We start from the raw sequence: 19,286 nt of genomic DNA on the forward strand, positions 1-19,286 counted from the left end.
AATATGATATTCATATTGTACTTTTAATTTTTTGGAACTCTCAGTCATTAAAATAGACGTACTATATTTATGAAGATTCATATACCCCTTATTTATAGCTGCAATGCATTCATGAGAACAACACTATCATTACAATTTGTGAAGATATTGAAGGTGAAAACAAATTGAAATGTAAGTATATAGGATATGAACGACCGGTCTGTAGTACTTGTTTTGAGGAAAGAATGAAATGAAGTACAAATTATAGACAAACAAGCACTCGTGTATCTTACATGTATTTCTCAATCAACTGAGTGTTATGAAAGGATATATGCTGAAATCATTCGACAATTGTTACGTAATACTCACTTTGTCATGTCTTTTCCATATGAGTGGGGAATACGTGTAATTCATTTCGCCAAAATGATATGTCTGCCTTGTATTGAAGTCAATATTCTCCCCATCGTGGATGAGGGTGATTCTCAGCATTTCAATAAATCCCACAGGAATGATTACAGATACCCTGACTGTGGCCGTGGAGCCGATGTAGAGATAGGAATCATCTAGTGGGGTCACGTGTTGAACGTTGACAGCTATACTTGTACAATTCACTGAAAGACGTGTGCATTCGAAATACATTTGTAGGTAAACAACCGAAATAGTGCATGGTATGTTGTTTTATTTTGAAATATGTAATTTTAATTAGTAACAATACACGTCTCTGCTGATAGATTATCACAGAGCAAGGTGACGCGGTTCACTTAGTAGTCAACTAACGCTCACTACTCTCTGAAAGCAATTAAGGAATGCATATTGTAAGCACTCATTATGAATGAAATTACAAATGGGTGCCATGCCAGTTTATTGATAGAACAGTCTCCTGAATTATCCTGACTGGAATTCAGTCCTGTCGGTAAATAATGATGTAAGAAATACGTGAGAACAGGCCAGCGGTATAAATAGTATCGATATCAGATTCAACATTTCTTTTTAGCATATTGTATTTTGTTTCCGTAAACCTTGCTAAAGTTTGCCATTAATTAATGAGAGAGAGAGAGAGAGAGAGAGAGAGAGAGAGAGAGAGAGAGAGAGAGAGAGAGAGAGAGAGAGAGAGAGAGAGAGAGAAAGAGAGAGAGTCCATAGCACAATTCAATATATATGCTCAAATAGATTTGTTGAGGAATGGTGCCTATGAATTTGGTGTTACCTGTGTGAGGGATGATACGTGTGAATTTTGTGTTACATGTGGGATGGATGATACATCTAACAGTCAATTTGGTGTTACCCGTGGGAGTGATGATATCTATTAATTTGGTGTTACCTGTGAAGGGATGATGCGTGTGAATTTGGTATTACCTCTGGGAGGGATTATGCATTGTGTGTTACCTGTGTCGGGGATGATACCTGTAAATATTATGTTACCTGTGGGAGGGGCCGCTGTGGTCACGTCTGTGTAGGCTGTGGAGGTGTTCTCACTGGAATTCAGTCCTGTTACTAAAGAATGATAACAGAAATGTGAGAGGACAATATCTATACCAGATTCAATATTTACTTTAGCATATTGTATCTTACTAATACGTGTATATGGGGGATATTTCATAGATAGATTTCATTGATAATAAACCATGTAAATTAGGGTATGTACTTCGATGTTTAACGCCTCGCGTAAAAATATTTCTATATATTTACATTCTATTTTCATTTCTATCAGAATATGGACAGACTATATCTGTCATGATTCATACGCTTATTGTTCACAATTACAGTGCATTCATTAGAAAGGATGACAATACAATTTATAAATATATCGAAGACAACAACAGGCACCGCTGGATATACCAGAGATGGGATCAGGTGTCTATGAGGAGTAGGGATCCCGCCTCTGCTATATCCAGGGGTCAGTATTTGCTTGACTGTCTATTTTGTATTTCTTATGGAAGTTATGAGATTGATCACTGTTTGTCTTTACTTATCGAACTGTCGATGCAAGGTGAAGATAACGAACAGTGATCAATCTCATAACTCCTACAAGCAATACAAAATAGATAGTTGGGCAAACACGGACCCCTGGACACACCAGAGGTGGGATCAGGTGCCTAGGAGGAGTAAGCATCCCCTGTTGACCGGTCACACCCGCCGTGAGCCCCATATCCTGATCAGGTAAACGGAGTTATCTGCAATCAGATCTGTGTGCCAAGAACGGCTTAACAATCGGTATGAAACACGTCAGACAGTATTTGACCCAATGCGAGGTTGTATTGACGAACTAGATCGTTATAACGACCATAGAATTTGCGAAATGCTGACTTCAATCGAGACTGTTGAAATCCCTGTACCATCAACTTGTTTGTCAGTAGCTTACCTCGATTTAAAAATTGACTATACCCAGAACAAGCTCTTGCATATCGAATCAGTTGAGATATATAACACCATATGCAGGTGATAATGGAATATTACTACATAAATGTGGAAAGTTGACGATGGAGAAGCTGAAATCATCCCGTTTGTCATACAGTTGAGTTGTCAGTTTGCCGTTAATGTCTACTTTCAATAAAATATCTAAGTATGAAGAAGAAGTGGAGGACTCTGTGGTATCCTTTATTTCGAGCTCACAGGGATATATCAAATCGACATATGAATGAAAGCTATCATTGTTAATAGATGTAGCCGACATATCAAACAATTATCAAACTACCAATTTAGCCGACACATCAAACAATTATCAAACTGCTGAGTTAGCCGACACATCAAACAATTATCAAACTACTGAGTTAGCCGACACATCAAACTATTAAACTACGGACCTATCAAACTGCTGACTTAGCCGACATATGAAAATATTATGAAACTGCTGACTTCCTGTAAATCCTCCCTGTAAGTACGCATTTCAATTTCATGAGCTGTATTATCTCTGATTGATCTCTGTATAGAATTCATTTTAGATTATCATCGATTCGCGATAGCTTAGTAGTGGAGTGTTCCCTTCGTAACCAGGAGGTAGTGAGTTCAATCCTCGATCATGTTATGGTGGCGTAAAGGAAATGTGTTCTTCTTCGCTAAACGCCCAGTGTTTAGACGTGAGAATTATGGGTTTTGTGAATATGACCTTCAAAACAGAGTTCCTGTGTAGCGGCATGCGTTGGTACATTAAAAACCCTCACTGCTACGGTCCCATGCCCTAAGCACAGGTTAAACCTGATGGCGTTTCAAGCTGGTGGCCTTTGAACGTTCAAAGGTTGATCAGAAAAAAACCAGTTGTTTCTTTGATTTACTTGAGCAAAAGGCTGCTGTGATTAATGTATTTTTAATTCAATAGCAAATATTTCATATCAAATGGCCCTGATATAAAGGAGGCATTGCAATGGGCCTTCCTAGATTAATTTGATCTGAAGCCCACATAATAAAATTTGAATCCTTCTGTATAAAACGGTATCACAATACAGATGGATTTTGGTCAGAGAAACTCACTCGCGCTTTCATGTGGGGTAAGCTTAAATTAACAAAAGTACCGGAAACAGTACATAATACGTCCGTCACAACCTGATGTAGAGTCATGACTTGCAGAACTTTACTTGGGGAAGCATCAACGATCATACCTTATGACATGAAAGGTGAAGATAACGAAAAGTGATCAATATCATAACTACTATAAGCAATACAAAATAGAGAGTTGGGCAAACACGAGCCCCTAGATACACCAGAGGTTGGATCAGGTGCCTAGGAGGAGTAAGCATCCCGTTTTCTTTTTCTTTTGCGTCATATGGATATAAGGTTCTAACTCAGTAAACAATCAAAGAAACTTATGAAATTGTTGAAAAATCCTTGCAATATGCATGCACATCTTCAAGTTGTTTAGAAAGGCTTTAGCTTGAAAAATGCCAAAGGAGTTAGTCGGATAAACCATGTACTCACATTGTAATATTTCCTCAAAAGTTTAACAATTTCAAATATTGACGAAAACCAAAATACTTGACAAATGCACATATTCAATACACATACAAACACCGTGTAGAATAGGACGATCTTCACTTGACAATGGACGAAGGAGTTAGACAGACAAATTATGGGCCCTTCATTAGTTCATTTTGAATGAAGGAGCACAACAACTGCAAGGAAGATCAAAATGGATCAAAATTTCAACAGGATCAAGTTTCTTCTTGATTGGTTACAGCGAAATGGAAATAGACAACCTTAAACGAATGGACATACAGACAACACCATACCATCATTCGTCACATCTAAAGACGGACGTATAAAAGCGGAAATCTCTTGAATTGTATAATTACCTGTGGTCAGATCTGTTGTGGTCAGATCCACGTCATTAGTGGTAGAAGGAACGTCTTCTATCGAATTCGTCGAGCTCATTTTTGCCGTTGAATAAAGACTTCCAAGTTCTAACAAAGACATTTGGACAAAGGTATCAGTGATAATGATATTTCAAATATCTTATTCAACATTTCGTTGACCAGTTAAGTTCCTGATTTCTTTCCTAGACAATATTCCAATCGGTTCAGCTAGAGTAAGCGGAAAATAGTTCATAGGTACCTATTTACTCCTAAAACATTAGTTCAAAAAACAAACACCCCCCCCCCCAAGAAAACCAAGAACAATAGTGCAGTTTTCTGAATGTGTATTTACAAGAGCATCAGATTTGATGAAATAGTCCAGTGTTAAAGATAATAAAAAAAACACACTTCTGATTGCTTTGACAGTTCGACCTTGATACAAGGAATATAATCATAATTAACGGTGACAGATCAACGTATTCATTTAATTGGCTTATCAAATTGATGACGTGTCAAACCCGTTTATTCATCACACGTTCTCTTAGTATTCCCACATTTCAAATTAATGAGCATCAGTATCCCTCACTGATGTCTGTATTCAATGGTTTAATGTCTGATGTATTTATTGTGGAAGAATTAGGTAATCTGCAGTGTATAGGTAGACGTACGCAAGGTGAAGATAACGGACAGTGATCAATCTCATAACTCCTATAAAGGTGAAGATAACGAAGAGTGATCAATCTCATAACTCCTATAAAGGTGAAGATACCGAACAGTGATCAATCTCATAACTCCTATAAAGGTGAAGATACCGAACAGTGATCAATCTCATAACTCCTATAAAGGTGAAGATACCGAACAGTGATCAATGCAAGGTGAAGATAACGAACAGTGATCAATCTCATAACTCCTACAAGCAATACAAATTAGAGAGTTGGGCAAACACGGACCCCTGGACACACCAGAGGTGCGATCAGGTGTCTAGGAGGAGTAAGCATCCCCTGTTGACCCTCATAACTCCTATAAAGGTGAAGATAAAGAACAGTGATCAATGTCATAACTCCTATAAAGGTGAAGATAACGAACAGTGATCAATCTCATAACTCCTATAAGCAATACAAAATAAATAATTGGGCAAACACGGACCCCTGGATACACCAGAGGTAGGATCAGGTGCCTAGGAGGAGTAAGCATCCCCTGTTGACCGGTATTCATGGTATCCATTCATTAATAGACAGATAACCATGCCGGAATCGCATACCGGACGTTAAAATGTTGGTCACAAAAATGAAGCTGACGTTATGATTTGCTTGAGCTGAAAGCTGGTGTGAGAAAGAACATTTATTTCAATAACAAATATTTCATATTTAATAGTCCTGATATAAATAACGCTAGACATTGGACTTCTAAACTTTGTATCCTATCGTATAGTGATGAAATACTGGGTATGTTTAGATCGATCTTGGAATTATGTAACCCTACTACCTATCATAAATGTAAATAATAGTAGACTCAAATAAGTGTTACCAACAGTTTATGAATGTATAATGAGACGTGTTTTCAATCTGATTCAAAAGCGTAAAACATTAGTATACAGTGATCGAAACATCCACACCAATTTCTTACTTTGTTTTGCAATTTATCAAATGTCATATGTTTGACATTTCGGAATTCAATCTATTCGTCGTTTGTTTAACTGAAAAATATCGCACATTAAGAAAATAAGCAAATAGGAGGAAAGGGATGCTTACTCCTAGGCACCCGTCCCCACCTCTGGTATATCCAGGGGTCTGTGTTTGCCCAACTTTCTAATTTGTATTGTATAGTTGTGAGATTGATCACTGTTCATTATCTTCACTTTTCATTTGTCTTTTTGGAAAATCCGTTTCACTTTTTGAATGTACACACAAGCTATTCCGTTGTACAAATTCACCAATGTATATACATTAATAAGTCGTATGTCTCTTGTAACTCTAATTTTAAATTCCTAATTTTGATTACTGCAAAGGTGGTATGTGATTCCACTCTTATGTGGGTTGCATGGTTTGATTAACTTGGTTTTTACAACACAATGCAGATGTTTCTATACCAGATTTGGGTTTTTCTGTAAATAGGTTTGTAAAAACTAAACGTGTCAGCACAAACTAAATGCCTCCGCCTGCAGTAAAATCAAATGTAGGAAATCCACCGAAGTATATCGTTGAATGTGGTATTCAGATTGTATGTTACACACAATTAGTACAATGAAGAACTCAGCAACAATCCTTTGCATGTTTCAACAGCCATAAAACAAATATAACTCCATCATAAATCAACGAACTGGAACAAAACTCAAAATCGATTTGTAACTCATCAAAATATATCTGTATACAAACAACCAGTTCAATATTCCAATGCGTTTAGAAAAAAGTCCGGAAAACTAATTATAACACTAATTTTTCAACGTTAAGGGGACACAGTTCCATCAAAAATCAACGAACTGAAGCAATACTCGAACTCGATATGTAACGTATCAATATACACCTGCATACAAACATTCAATTCAATACCTTAAGAGATTTAGATATAAATCTGGAAAACTGGGTGTCGCGCAAGGACAGAAGGACGGACAGAGGTAAAGCTATATACCCCGACCACTTTGTGGCGGGGGCATAAAAATGAGCTTTGAAACTCTACTGTCTGTGTCCATAATTCCCCAACTGTCTTTCCTTGAAAATTGATATGATCCTCAATTAGAAAAACTTTAATCTATACTACTTTGAGGTATTATTTACAATAAATTGTTTCATAGGAATTTCTTTTGTCCAAAAAATACTGGTATTAATAATTTTTTTTATCAATGATGTCAAAATCCTTGGGATTTTCTTAACACTCATTAGGATTTTTTCTGTCCAATATTACCTGCTATCAATTATGTTTTTATCAATGATAAAAAACAATTGTCGCTTTTATTTCTAACTGGCTAGCAAACATCTGAAAATGTACCCTTGACAGACAGGATAGAAAAAGTTTTAGCAGAGAAACTCACTGGAGCTTTCAACTGAGGTAAACTTAAAAGGAAATATCTTAGATTACATTATTACCTGTGGTAAGATCTATCGTGGTTGGATCCACGTCCTTAGTGGTAGAAGGAAGGTCTTCTGTGGAATTTGAGTTCATTTCTCCTGTTAAAAATTGACTTCCAAGATCTAATTCAGAGATATTTGGACGGAAATATCAGTGATATAGATATTTTAAAAATCTTATTACATATCGCGTTATGCAAAATTAACAGAATAATTTCTACAGATAATCGTATGTTTTACCAAATGCGAATGAGATAAAGAAAAATAAATAGAAAACAGATCATGAAACACAGAAAATGCATGTTCAGTTTTTCAATTTCTGAAAGTTTTAAAGATACTAAACATATGATTATTTCAAGACGCCATCAACAGATTGATAGTGGTATATAAATGATTAAAGACCCCCCCCCCAAAAAAAAAACACCGTACGGTTGCTCCACGGATGACTGAATGTGGGCGGAGCTTATCCATGGTTAATGTTATTTACCTGGAATTTATCTGGCTAAGAGATCGGTTGTTGTGTATATTTTTATGATATACACAGGAAATTTCTCAGGTTATTACAAATTATGCTTAGTGTCTTGATTTGTGCAACAACAAAAAAATTAAAATTTCTACCTACATGCATACCGCATTTCTATTTCCCGTAAACCTTCAAACTTGGTCATATTTATGTATTGCAAATGACAGGTTTAGCCCATTTCTAAACCTTTGCTTTTTAAAACTTCGAATTAAATTGTTATATATATCGTATATAAATAATTTCCGAAATATAATATTACCCGGCGTTTTCAGGCACTTCCTGGTGTCCCGGGAGTTCGCGGTGTCGTGGGTGTAGTAGGTAAAATATCCATGTTTCGAGAGAATGAATAAATCCAAGTAGATCTGTGTACATGTACAACCAAATGAAGAATGGTCAAGATACCCCTCGATATGGGCCGTCTGTAGGGTTTCTGTAGCTGTAGTGTTTGCGTAATGGTGATATCCCAAACAGAAGCTGACACGAAGTCTCCCCCCCTTCCCTTCCTCTCTCTCTCTCTCTCTCTCTCTCTCTCTCTCTCTCTCTCTCTCTCTCTCTCTTCTCTCTTTCTCTCTCTCTCTCTCTCTCGCTCTCTCGGGTTTCTTTGGACGTAGTGTTTGTGTAACGATGGCATCCCAAACAGAAGCTGACACGAAGTCTACACCCCCTCCTCTCTCTCTCTCTTTAGGGTTTCTGTGGACGTAGTGTTTGTGTAACGATGGTATACCAAACAGAAGCTGACACATAGCTAGTCTACCCCCCCCCCTTTCTCTCTATCTCCCTTACTATCAATCATTGACTAAATGATTAATTATTGTCATACGTATGCAACACTATTGCCATGCCATATTATTTCATTTATATTATTGCTACAGTTTTACACATCTCTCTCTCTCTCTTTATAAACATAAAACCGTGATAAATTATAAATAGCTCAATAACTCTCTCTCTCTCTCTTTATCTTTATAAATATAAAACCTGATAAATTATAAATAGAAATATCTCAATAACTAACTCTCTCTCTCTCTCTCTCTCTCTCTCTCTCTCTCTCTCTCTCTCTCTCTATAAATATAAAGCCGTGATAAATTATAAATAGAAATATCTCAGTAACTCTCTCTCTCTCTCTCTAAATATAAAGCCGTGATAAATTATAAACAGAAATATCTCAATAACTTATTTATGCTTTTTTACTGTTGTTTGATTTCTGATTGTGTAATTTATGATCCATGTGGTATCTCAAACAGAAGCATTTTTAAAACTACTGTAACAGTTTTACGCATGGGCAATATAACCATTATACATGTTGATGTGCTGCGCCAATAAGGAATTGTTCATGTTTTAATAAATATAAAGCCACAATAAATCATTAATAGAAAATATTCCAATAACTTATGTTTGTTTGGTTGTTTTTTTTTTTATTATTATTGTTTGATTTCTGATTGTTTAATCTATAATACATGTATAAAGATGGAGAGAGAAAATACGATGATAAATTGCATTGTATAGGGGACGTTAGAAATTAAAATATTCTAGGTGCGAGTCAATGCTATCAAAACTCAGGTATACTGGGGCTTTACTCGAGATCTGAAGACTGCCGGTCAGCATTAGCCATGATTGTTATCAAAACATCTTTCTCATGTAGCTGTAGACCACGGTCTCTGCAAACGTCAATCAACCTCAGCTCTATTGTTAAAAGTTTGATTGACCAGCGGCTTATCATTGATCGCAACACAGGTAAAATTTGGGGGCGTTAACTTAAAGTTGGGTCTTTAAAGATAATATCTTCTCTGATATTGATAAAATACAGATATTTTCTAAGCAAAGTTTTCACAAAAACAAATATATTTACCTAACCCTACGTAACATTAGTACAAAATACAGAAACGATTTTTCTGTTTACAATTGACAATTCTGGAGACCAATTTAGATTGATTTAGATGTATTTGGCGCCTTAAAAAGTGATTGATGTTTATTAATATGTCATGCTCAGGCCACGACATACATGATTAATATCTCATATACCTAGTAGTGTATCAGCCCTGATACACCTATCTTGGCTAGGGTGAGACAGCTGTAAGTAGGAAGGGCTGTCTCGCCCTAAGGGCCGAGATATCTCTGTCTCGGCCCGTTGTCAAGGGGCTGTCTCGCCCTCAAATTTCAAATGGCTATTTCTTCTTTAATCTTTTGAAATCTAACATAACTACATGAAAAAATGATGTTAGACACAATTTTTTTCAAATATAATACTTTCTTCCACGACAAAATTTAAATTTAAGCAGAAAAATTAAATAAAAACGTTTTCAAAAACGGCGCTAAATTGTAGCGAGTATCTAAGCAAAGGGGGGTAACCCAAGTAACAATTGTTTATTTAGAACAATAACACGTTTAACTTCATTTAAAAGCAATCAACGTTCTAGGCGACAGAAAACAGTAGGAGGATTATGGAGGGTGATACTGTAGCATTTTCAGAAATTCCCGGTCCTAATGGAGATAAAATGTTAATTTACGGCAATTTTGATGTAGAAAACTGCTTTAAAGTTTAAAACGATTTCTGAAATCTAAAATCCCGAGGACCTGGCAATAAAACGAGAGAGGCAGAACCATTATCTTCCGATGTTTTTCAACGATTTATAGATGCTAAACAGATGGGAAACGGTAAAAAAAAAAAAAAACTTACTTCAGTATAATGTAAAATTCCCTAAGCAAAGAAATAGCAGCATCAGATCTGTAAACATTCCCGTTCATACGATGACGCCACGTAAACAAAGTTCTACAACTCTTACAAATTACATGAAATATTGAAAACGGGCGAGTTTGGTAAATCCGAAAAAATAAATAAAAATAATTCACTTATTTCCAATTTTAGTATCAATTAACAAGCCCCTAAGAGCTGCTTAAAAGAATATACATGTACATGAACAACACAGCGATAGATATGACGAGTTTCTCATCCAAACAGTTCAGTTAATTCTAGACCACATGAGGGGATGTCCATAGTTAATCATCCAATTATCGTGACCAGCAATGGAATAAAGCTACAAAACCCAGACTTTAGCATGTTTCACAATGCCAATAGTACTGGAAACATAACCATTAAAGTAAACTCACTGAAGGAATGAAATAGTCAAATATCGTTGTACAGTATACCATGTATTTATGTTTGGGTCAATAACCAACCCCCACCCCAATTCTTTTTAAAAATGTTTATCAACTTGTTGTGTTTTAGGTATATGATATAAACAATATCACACTCTAATGTTGATCTCCGACCTGGGATTGCCCCTCGAGTGATATCGGCCCTCGCCCTACGGGCTCGGGCCGAGATCAACTCTCGGGGCCAATCCCAGGTCCGAGATCAACATTAGAGTGTGATATTCTATATATCTCAGATAATTTTGTTAGGAAATTGATCACTGTCCGTATCTTCACCTTTCATTTCAATCATAACTGAATATTTGATATATGCGATATCGCTTTAAAATGTGGAACCAATGTAAATATTTTTAACGTGGGTTTAGTTCTAAAAGTTTGATGTGCAAAGCATGATAGACACGTGATGAAATCAAATATAGCGACCAAAATTTGGCCAAATGTCCAACTTCTTTTTCCATCCCATTAAAGTTATAGAAATGATTTTTTTTCTTCCTTTAACGTTTTCGGCTCAGCTACAGTATGCGGATACATGTAAAGGTAAGTAGCTACCATCTACGTATTCATTTCATGAAGCCATACCAAAACAAAACAAAAACACAGAAATGCTGTTTAGAAACGAATTTCTACATATGTGCGTAAAGACCACCACATTCCATGAAATACTGTACTCAAGATAAACATAGCCTCAATTAAGGTCGACAGGTCAATTTAATCATTTCATAGACCTGTGAAACCGTTAACATGTCAAACTTATTTACATATCTTTAATTCTCTCAGAATGTACGCATTTCAATTAAATGAACATCAGTATCTCTCATTGATGTCTATATTCGGTGTTTTAAAGTATTATTATTAGCCATTGGTATTCAACCGGAAGTAGGTAGTCATATACTTCTACATATATTTAATTGATAGATGTGAGAGATGGCTTCAACATATCGGTTGGTGTCCCTCAGATTACTCCTCCTAGGCTCCCGATCCCACCTCCGATGTGTCCTGGAGTCCGTGTTTGCCAAACTGTCTATTTTGTATTACTTGTAGGAGTTATGAGATTGATTACTGTTGTTATCTTCACCTTTTCGATGTGTACTCCCGAATCAATTGACGAACGTTCAAACGTTGATCAGAAAATCGCAGCTGAGCCTTTGACTTTTTTTTAGCTAAAAGTTGCTGTGATGAAAAGATTTTATTTAATAGCAGATAATTTATATGAAAGATTAATATAACGAGTAGTGATCAATATCACCACTCCTATAAGGAATATAAAATAGGGGGAAATACTGACCCCTTGATATTCCAGAAGAGGGATCAAATGCCTAGGAGGAGTTAACATCCCCCGTTGATAGGTCACGGACGCTGTAAGCCCTATGTCTTGATCAAGTAAACGGAGTAATTCGAAATCAAAATTAGTATGCCAAGAACGGCATAACAATCCGTATGAAACACATCACATAGCATTTGAACCAAGAATAGGTTGTATTTTCAATCTCATAAGTTCTATCAGGAACACAAAATAGAGAGTTAACCAACACGGAAAGTTGAAAATGTGAAAAGAATACAGCTGTCAGACACACGAGAAACGAATTTGAATTAACGAATGTCATTCAACCTTCCAGCTGGGAAGAAGCAGAAATAAAGACAGCAGCAATGTTCTACAGTGCGTCATTACCTGTGGTAAGATCTGTTGTCAGATTCATGTTGCCAGTGGTAGATGGAACATCTTCTGTGGATTGTGTAGAGCTGATTTCTGCCGTTGAATAATGACTTCCAAGTTCTAACAAAGACATCATTTGGACAAAACTATGTGATATTGGTATATTGAACATCTGATTCAACATTTTTGAAGGAAAATTATTTTACTACTTTCTGTACTCAGACGAATCATGCAAACGAAGTATAGAAAACGATAGAAAACGATGCAAGTTTATGTTTTAGAAATAATAAACATTTGATTATTTCAAGACATTATCAGCAGATTGAGAGATAACAAGATACACACATTTTCCAAGGAAAACATTAACACGTATACTATCTACCCAACGTAATATTTCTGCAAGTCACAGAATTGTTTTTCAGATTCACGATGGAAAACAATTTACCTCTGACTACATTTGATTTTACGCCATAAACAGCAAATTATTTTCATTGCTATCTCGTTTTAATTCCAGGATATGCATGTTCGGTATTGATATTTGAATGATAAATGCACATCTTAAATACGATATATCGTTTATGAATGTTTATAATGTTGCTTTATTTCGATGAGAAATGCTCGATGGACACGTGATTAAATGGACTATAACGACCAAGACACGTTCTAAAGATCTGAACAGATAGCCAACTTATTTTTCCCTTCGCATTTAAGTTATAAAAAGTTTTGATATTTTCCTTCTTAATTTTTTCATTTGGGGTCAGGTAGAGTATTGGTAGAAGTGATTTTCAGCTTCTTATCTAATCAATGAAGCTAAAAGAGCAGCACGGTTATTTGAAAATGACTTTCTGTATATGTATTTACAGAACATCCAGACTCCATGAAATAGTTCACTCACGATAAATGAACTATCTACTCATTGCTTTGACAGGTCGACTCTGATACAAGGAATATAACCTAAATTAAGTTTAACAGGTCGACTTAATCATTTTGTCGACTTATCAAACTGACATGTCAAACCCATTTACTAACAATAAATTTCTCTGTACTGACAAACAAGTTGATGGTGCAGGGGTTCCAACAGTCTCGTTGAAAGTCAGCATTTCGCAAATTCTATGGTCCGTATAACGATCTATTTTGCCAATACAACCTATCATTGGGTCAACGTCGGATGTGTTTCATACCGACTGTTAGGCCATTCTTGGAACACTGATTTTGACTACGGATAACTCCGTTTACTTGATCAAGATATAGGGCTCACGGCGGGTGTGACTGGTCGACAGGGGATAATTACTCCTCTTAGGCATCTGATCCCACCTCTGGTGTGTCCAGGGGTCCGTGTTTCCCCAACTCTAATTTTTGTATTGCATATAGGAGTTATGAGATTGACCACTGTTCGTTAAAGTCACCTTTCATGTACGCGTTTCAATTAAATTAGCACAAGTGCCACTGATGTTTACATTTAATGTTTCAAAGTCATATATCAATTGACCATCAAATTGAAGGATTAGCTAGTGGTATTCTACCGGAACTAGGTTGTTGTATCCATCTCTTTAATCGAGAGATGAACATTTCGGAATCGGATGCTGGACGTTCAAATGTTGATAAAAAACTCAGCCGAACCTTTAAAAGTTAAAAGCTACATTCATTCAGATGTTTCATATATAATAGTCCTGATATAAGTAAAGTTACACAATAGACGTCCATATACTTATTCTATTTTAAACCTCACCCGATAAAACTTGAAATTTTCTTTACCCTATGGTGTGGGATAACAGAGATGCTTTAATTCATATATTTGGATGAATCTAAGAATTATATAACCCTACTACGTATGATCAATGTGAATGATGCTACATAAGATTATACACATTTAGATTACGAATTAACAATAATATCATGTGGAAGTAAAGATACATTATACGTGTGTTTTAGCTTGTGTTCAATCTGAGCAATATTCAAAAGTGTAAAAATTATTTTACAGGGATTTAAACATTCATACCATTTTATTATTTCATTTTCAATATATCATATATAATGTATTGGACATTTCCAAGGTAAAGCAATTGCTAGTTTGTTCATCTCACCCAAAAATGTACTTTAAAAATCAACAAATAGGGGGGAGCTTAGTTGTTTTCTTTGGACAATACGCTTCACTGTTCACGTGTACAGATAAACAATCCCTTTGTACAAATTCACCACTGTATAATGTATAGGAGTAGTATGTCTGTTGTTATTCTTTCTGACTTTGAATTTCTAAGTTACCTCATAGGTGGACTAATTTGGTTTTACAACATAAAATTTGTAAATTTGAAAGACTTGGCTTTCCAGTGAAATGTTTTTTTTAAAAAAAAAGACTTATATTACTCTCCTTTCTGTTTGCATATTACAACAATTGTCTTTCCTTGGAGATTGATATGGCCCTCAACTTGAGCCGATGTTACTTTAAACCATTTCTTAAAATGATTTTGGATTTCGGGAGAAGTTAGAATTGTGAAACGAATTCGTTTGACAGACACGCGATATATGGATTTTGAAAAAAGGAACTCAGTCGAGCTTTCAGCTGAGGTAAGTTAGAAATGAAAAAGCACAGATATCTTAAATTGCGTCATTACCTGTGGTCAGATCTGTTGTGGTCAGATTTACATCGCTAGTGGTAGATGGAACATCTTCTGTGGATTGTGTAGAGCTGATGTCTGCCGTTGAATAATGACTTTCAAGTTCTAACAAAGACATTTCGACGAAAGTATCAGTGATAATGATATTCTCAACATCTCAGTGAACAGTTCGAGCACATTTAACTTACTAATGTTCACAGATAGTCGACTTTCTTTCACTAAATGCGACTGACATACGGAAAAAGATATAAAACAAATAATATATGTCAGAGAATGCATGTTCATTTTGTCAATTTGTCGAAGTTTTAAAAATACTAAACATTTGGTTATTTTCTGGATATGATCTTCAATTGGGAAAACCTGAACCGATGTTAATCTGAAACCATTTTCTGAAAATAATTTTGTAATTGGGGAGAAGTTGAAAACGTGAAAAGAATACAGTTATCAGACATACGACAGGTAGATTTTAATTAGAGAAACACATTCGAGCATACAGCTAAGTTAAGGTTGATCGATCCTCATGTGATGTCATAGGGTTTTGCAAAATCTTCATTTAATTAAATCTTGCGAATGATAGAAATACATATCTCAGAGGAATTTCATTCACTTAATAAAATAGAAAAAAAGGTAAACTTTTGAGACTGAAAAAGTTTTTATTTTCCATAGATAATCAATTATTTATAATTTTAAAAATGTTGTCAAGGGCAATAACTCCTATGCTCGAATTTCCTCTACTGCATGTCTATGACACAATGATTTCCCTAATATCCACAATTTATTTTTATATATCTATGAATTAGCAGTTTTCTTAAACTGTTGACATTTAAAATTTGTCATTTCAGCAAGTTTTTATTAATTTTCATTATTCTGTTGAACGAAAATGTGTGATTTTTTTATGTTGATATATATATATATATATATATATATATATATATATATATATATATATATCTGTTTTTGTATGTCTGACATCTTTAAAAAGGTGGCAACATACACTTTTTCTTTGGTTATTGATTAAATGAAACTATATTGAGTGAAAATTAATACAGTTTTTCCACTTTTAACCATTCATATTGATAAGTCACATGAGGATTGATCCACCTTAAGTTAGAGATGAAAAACAATGTTTGATATTGCATTATTACCTGTGGTAAGATCTGTCGTGGTCAGATCCACGTCGTTAGTGGTAGATGGGACGTCCTCTGTGGAATTTGTCGAGTTCAGTCCTGCCGTTGAATAATGACTTCCAAGTTTTAACAAAGAAATTCGGACGACAATATCTGTGATGTTGATATTTTTATTATCTGAATCAACATTTCATTGAGCAAAATTAACGTAGTAATTTCTACAGATAGTTGTATTTCTGTTTTACAAAGGCTAATGAGATATGGAAAAAAAATAGAAAAGAAATTATACAAGTTAGAGAATGCATGTTTACTTTGGCAATTTCTAGATGTGTTAAAGATACTAAACGTTTAATTATTTCAAGACACCAACATCAGATTGTTGATTGAAAATTGAAAAATGAAAACAACATATATTGTCTTGTATTAATGACAAAATACAGGAATTGCCTAAGCAAAATATTCACAAAAACAAATACCTATCCTACGTAACATTACAACAAATTAAAGGAATTTCAATTTACAACGGAAAACAATTTACATCTGCCCCAGAAAGAGCGATTCATTTTCATTCTTATATCGTACTTGAGCCACGACATGCATGCTTGATATCTGAAATCGAAATGATTTAAATAACTACACATCAAACTGAGACACATATCAATGTTTATAAAATAGCTTTAGTTTTACAAGTTCGATGTGAAATGCACGATGTAAACATGATTTAAATGATCAAATATAACGACCATAATTTGACCAACTGTCCAACTTGTTTTCTTATCCAAAAAAAGTTATACAAATAATCCATATTTTCTTTCCTAAACAATATTCAAGTCTGTTTGACTAAAGTAAGCGGAAAATAGTTCCTATCTACCTATTCACTTTATGAATTCACGCCAAACCTGCTGCAGTTTAATGGAAATGTATTTAAATGACGTCAAATTCCATGCAAGAAAGTATACTGGAGATAAAAGAACAAATATCTATACTGATTAGTATACTGGAGATAAAAGAACAACTATTTACATTGATTAGTATACTGGAGATAAAAGAACAACTATCTATACTGATTAGTATACTGAATATAAAAGAACAAATATCTATACTGATTAGTATACTGGAGATAAAAGAACAACTATTTATACTGATTAGTATGCTGGAGGTAAAAGAACAACTATTTATACTGATTAGTATACTGGAGATAAAAGAACAACTATTTATACTGATTAGTATACTGGAGATAAAAGAACAACTATTTATACTGATTAGAATACTGGAGATAAAAGAACAACTATTTATACTGATTAGTATACTGGAGATAAAAGAACAACTATCTATACTGATTAGTATACTGGAGATAAAAGAACAAATATCTATACTGATTAGTATACTGGAGATAAAAGAACAACTATTTATACTGATTAGTATACTGGAGATAAAATAACAAATATATATACTGATTAGTATACTGGAGATAAAAGAACAACTTTTTATACTGATTAGTATACTGGAGATAAAATAACAAATATCTATACTGATTAGTGTACTGGAGATACAAGAACAACTATTTATACTGATTAGTATACTGGAGATAAAATAACAAATATCTATGCTGATTAGGTTAACATGTCGACACTGATACTAGGAATATACATGTAACCACAAGTATGGTCGACATGTCGACTTCATCATTTTGTCGATTTACAATTATGGTCGACATGTCGACTTCATCATTTTGACGATTTATCAAACTTTCGACGTGTCTAACCAGTTTATCCGTCATAAATCATCTCACTGTGTGCGCGTTTCAATTAAATGAGGATCAGTATTTCTTCTCCATGTCTGAATTCAATGTTTTAAAGTCTTATTTATTAATTCACAAGTGCAGATATTAGCTATTCGTATTCTACCAGAAGTAGGTAGTCGTATATATCTCTTTAATCAACAGATGACCATTTCGGAAACGGATACCGGGCATTCAGATGTTGATCAGGAAAACTTGGCCTAGTATTTGACAAAGTTAAGATGAAAACTGCAATATTCATCTTAATAGCGGAAATTTTATATTGAATTATCCTGCGATAAGTAAAGAAATACCATGGGCCTTCGTGTATTAATTATATTTGAAAACCCACATGATAAAACTTGAAACTTTTTTGCATCCTATGATGTAGTGGAAAAGAGATAAATTACTTCGTATTTTTGGATCAGTCTAAGAATGACTAAACCCTATTACATGTACGTATGATAGCTGTAAATAATCCTACATTGAATGAGTTTTCTAAAATGAGTTTTGAAACTCTCCTTCCTGTTTACATATTTCCCCAATCCTCTTCCATGGAAATGGCTATAACCCTCAATTGGAAAAACAGTAACCGGTCTTACTTTGAAGCCATGTTTTGAAAATAAGTTTGTAGTTGGGGGAAAGTTGAAAATGTGGAAAAAATACAGCGGTCAGATAAACGAAAGACGGATTTTGATCAGAGAAACTCATCTGAGCTTTCAGCTGAGGTAACCTAGATATGAAAACTCGTCAATCAATACCCGTAATTCCCGTGGTGAGATCTGTCGTGGTCAGATCCACGTCGTTAGTGGTAGAAGGAACTTCTTCTGTGGAATTTGTCGAGTTCATTTCTGCCGTTAAATAATGACTTCCAAGTTATATCAAAGAAATGTGGACAATGATATAAATATTAAAGACATCTGATTCTACATTCCTTTGGGTATATATAATACAAAAAACCATACAAGTCTCAGAGTATGGATGTTCATATTATCAATTTCTGAAAGTTTTGAAAATAAAAAAGTTTTTATAGTATTTCTTTTTAAAATGATGATTTCAAGATGCTGCAGATTTGTGGTGGTGTAAAAACGATTAAAGATCATACCT

General features: G+C 34.7%; 1 protein-coding gene across 1 annotated transcript; it reads right to left on the reverse strand.

The window, feature by feature from the left end:
- Positions 1-333: 333 nt before the first annotated feature.
- LOC130050607 (uncharacterized) lies at positions 334-19,028 on the reverse strand. The gene is made up of 8 exons (XM_056150851.1): positions 18,941-19,028; positions 16,418-16,576; positions 15,270-15,377; positions 12,673-12,777; positions 7,349-7,429; positions 4,266-4,373; positions 1,402-1,473; positions 334-590 (listed from the first exon to the last, which is right to left on the reverse strand). The coding sequence occupies exons 1-8, from the start codon at positions 19,026-19,028 to the stop codon at positions 334-336; spliced, it is 978 nt and encodes a 325-aa protein (XP_056006826.1).
- Between the last annotated feature and the right edge of the window lie 258 nt (positions 19,029-19,286).

Source organism: Ostrea edulis, chromosome 9, assembly GCF_947568905.1.
Source record: "Ostrea edulis chromosome 9, xbOstEdul1.1, whole genome shotgun sequence".
Classification (NCBI taxonomy): Eukaryota; Metazoa; Mollusca; class Bivalvia; order Ostreida; family Ostreidae; genus Ostrea; species Ostrea edulis.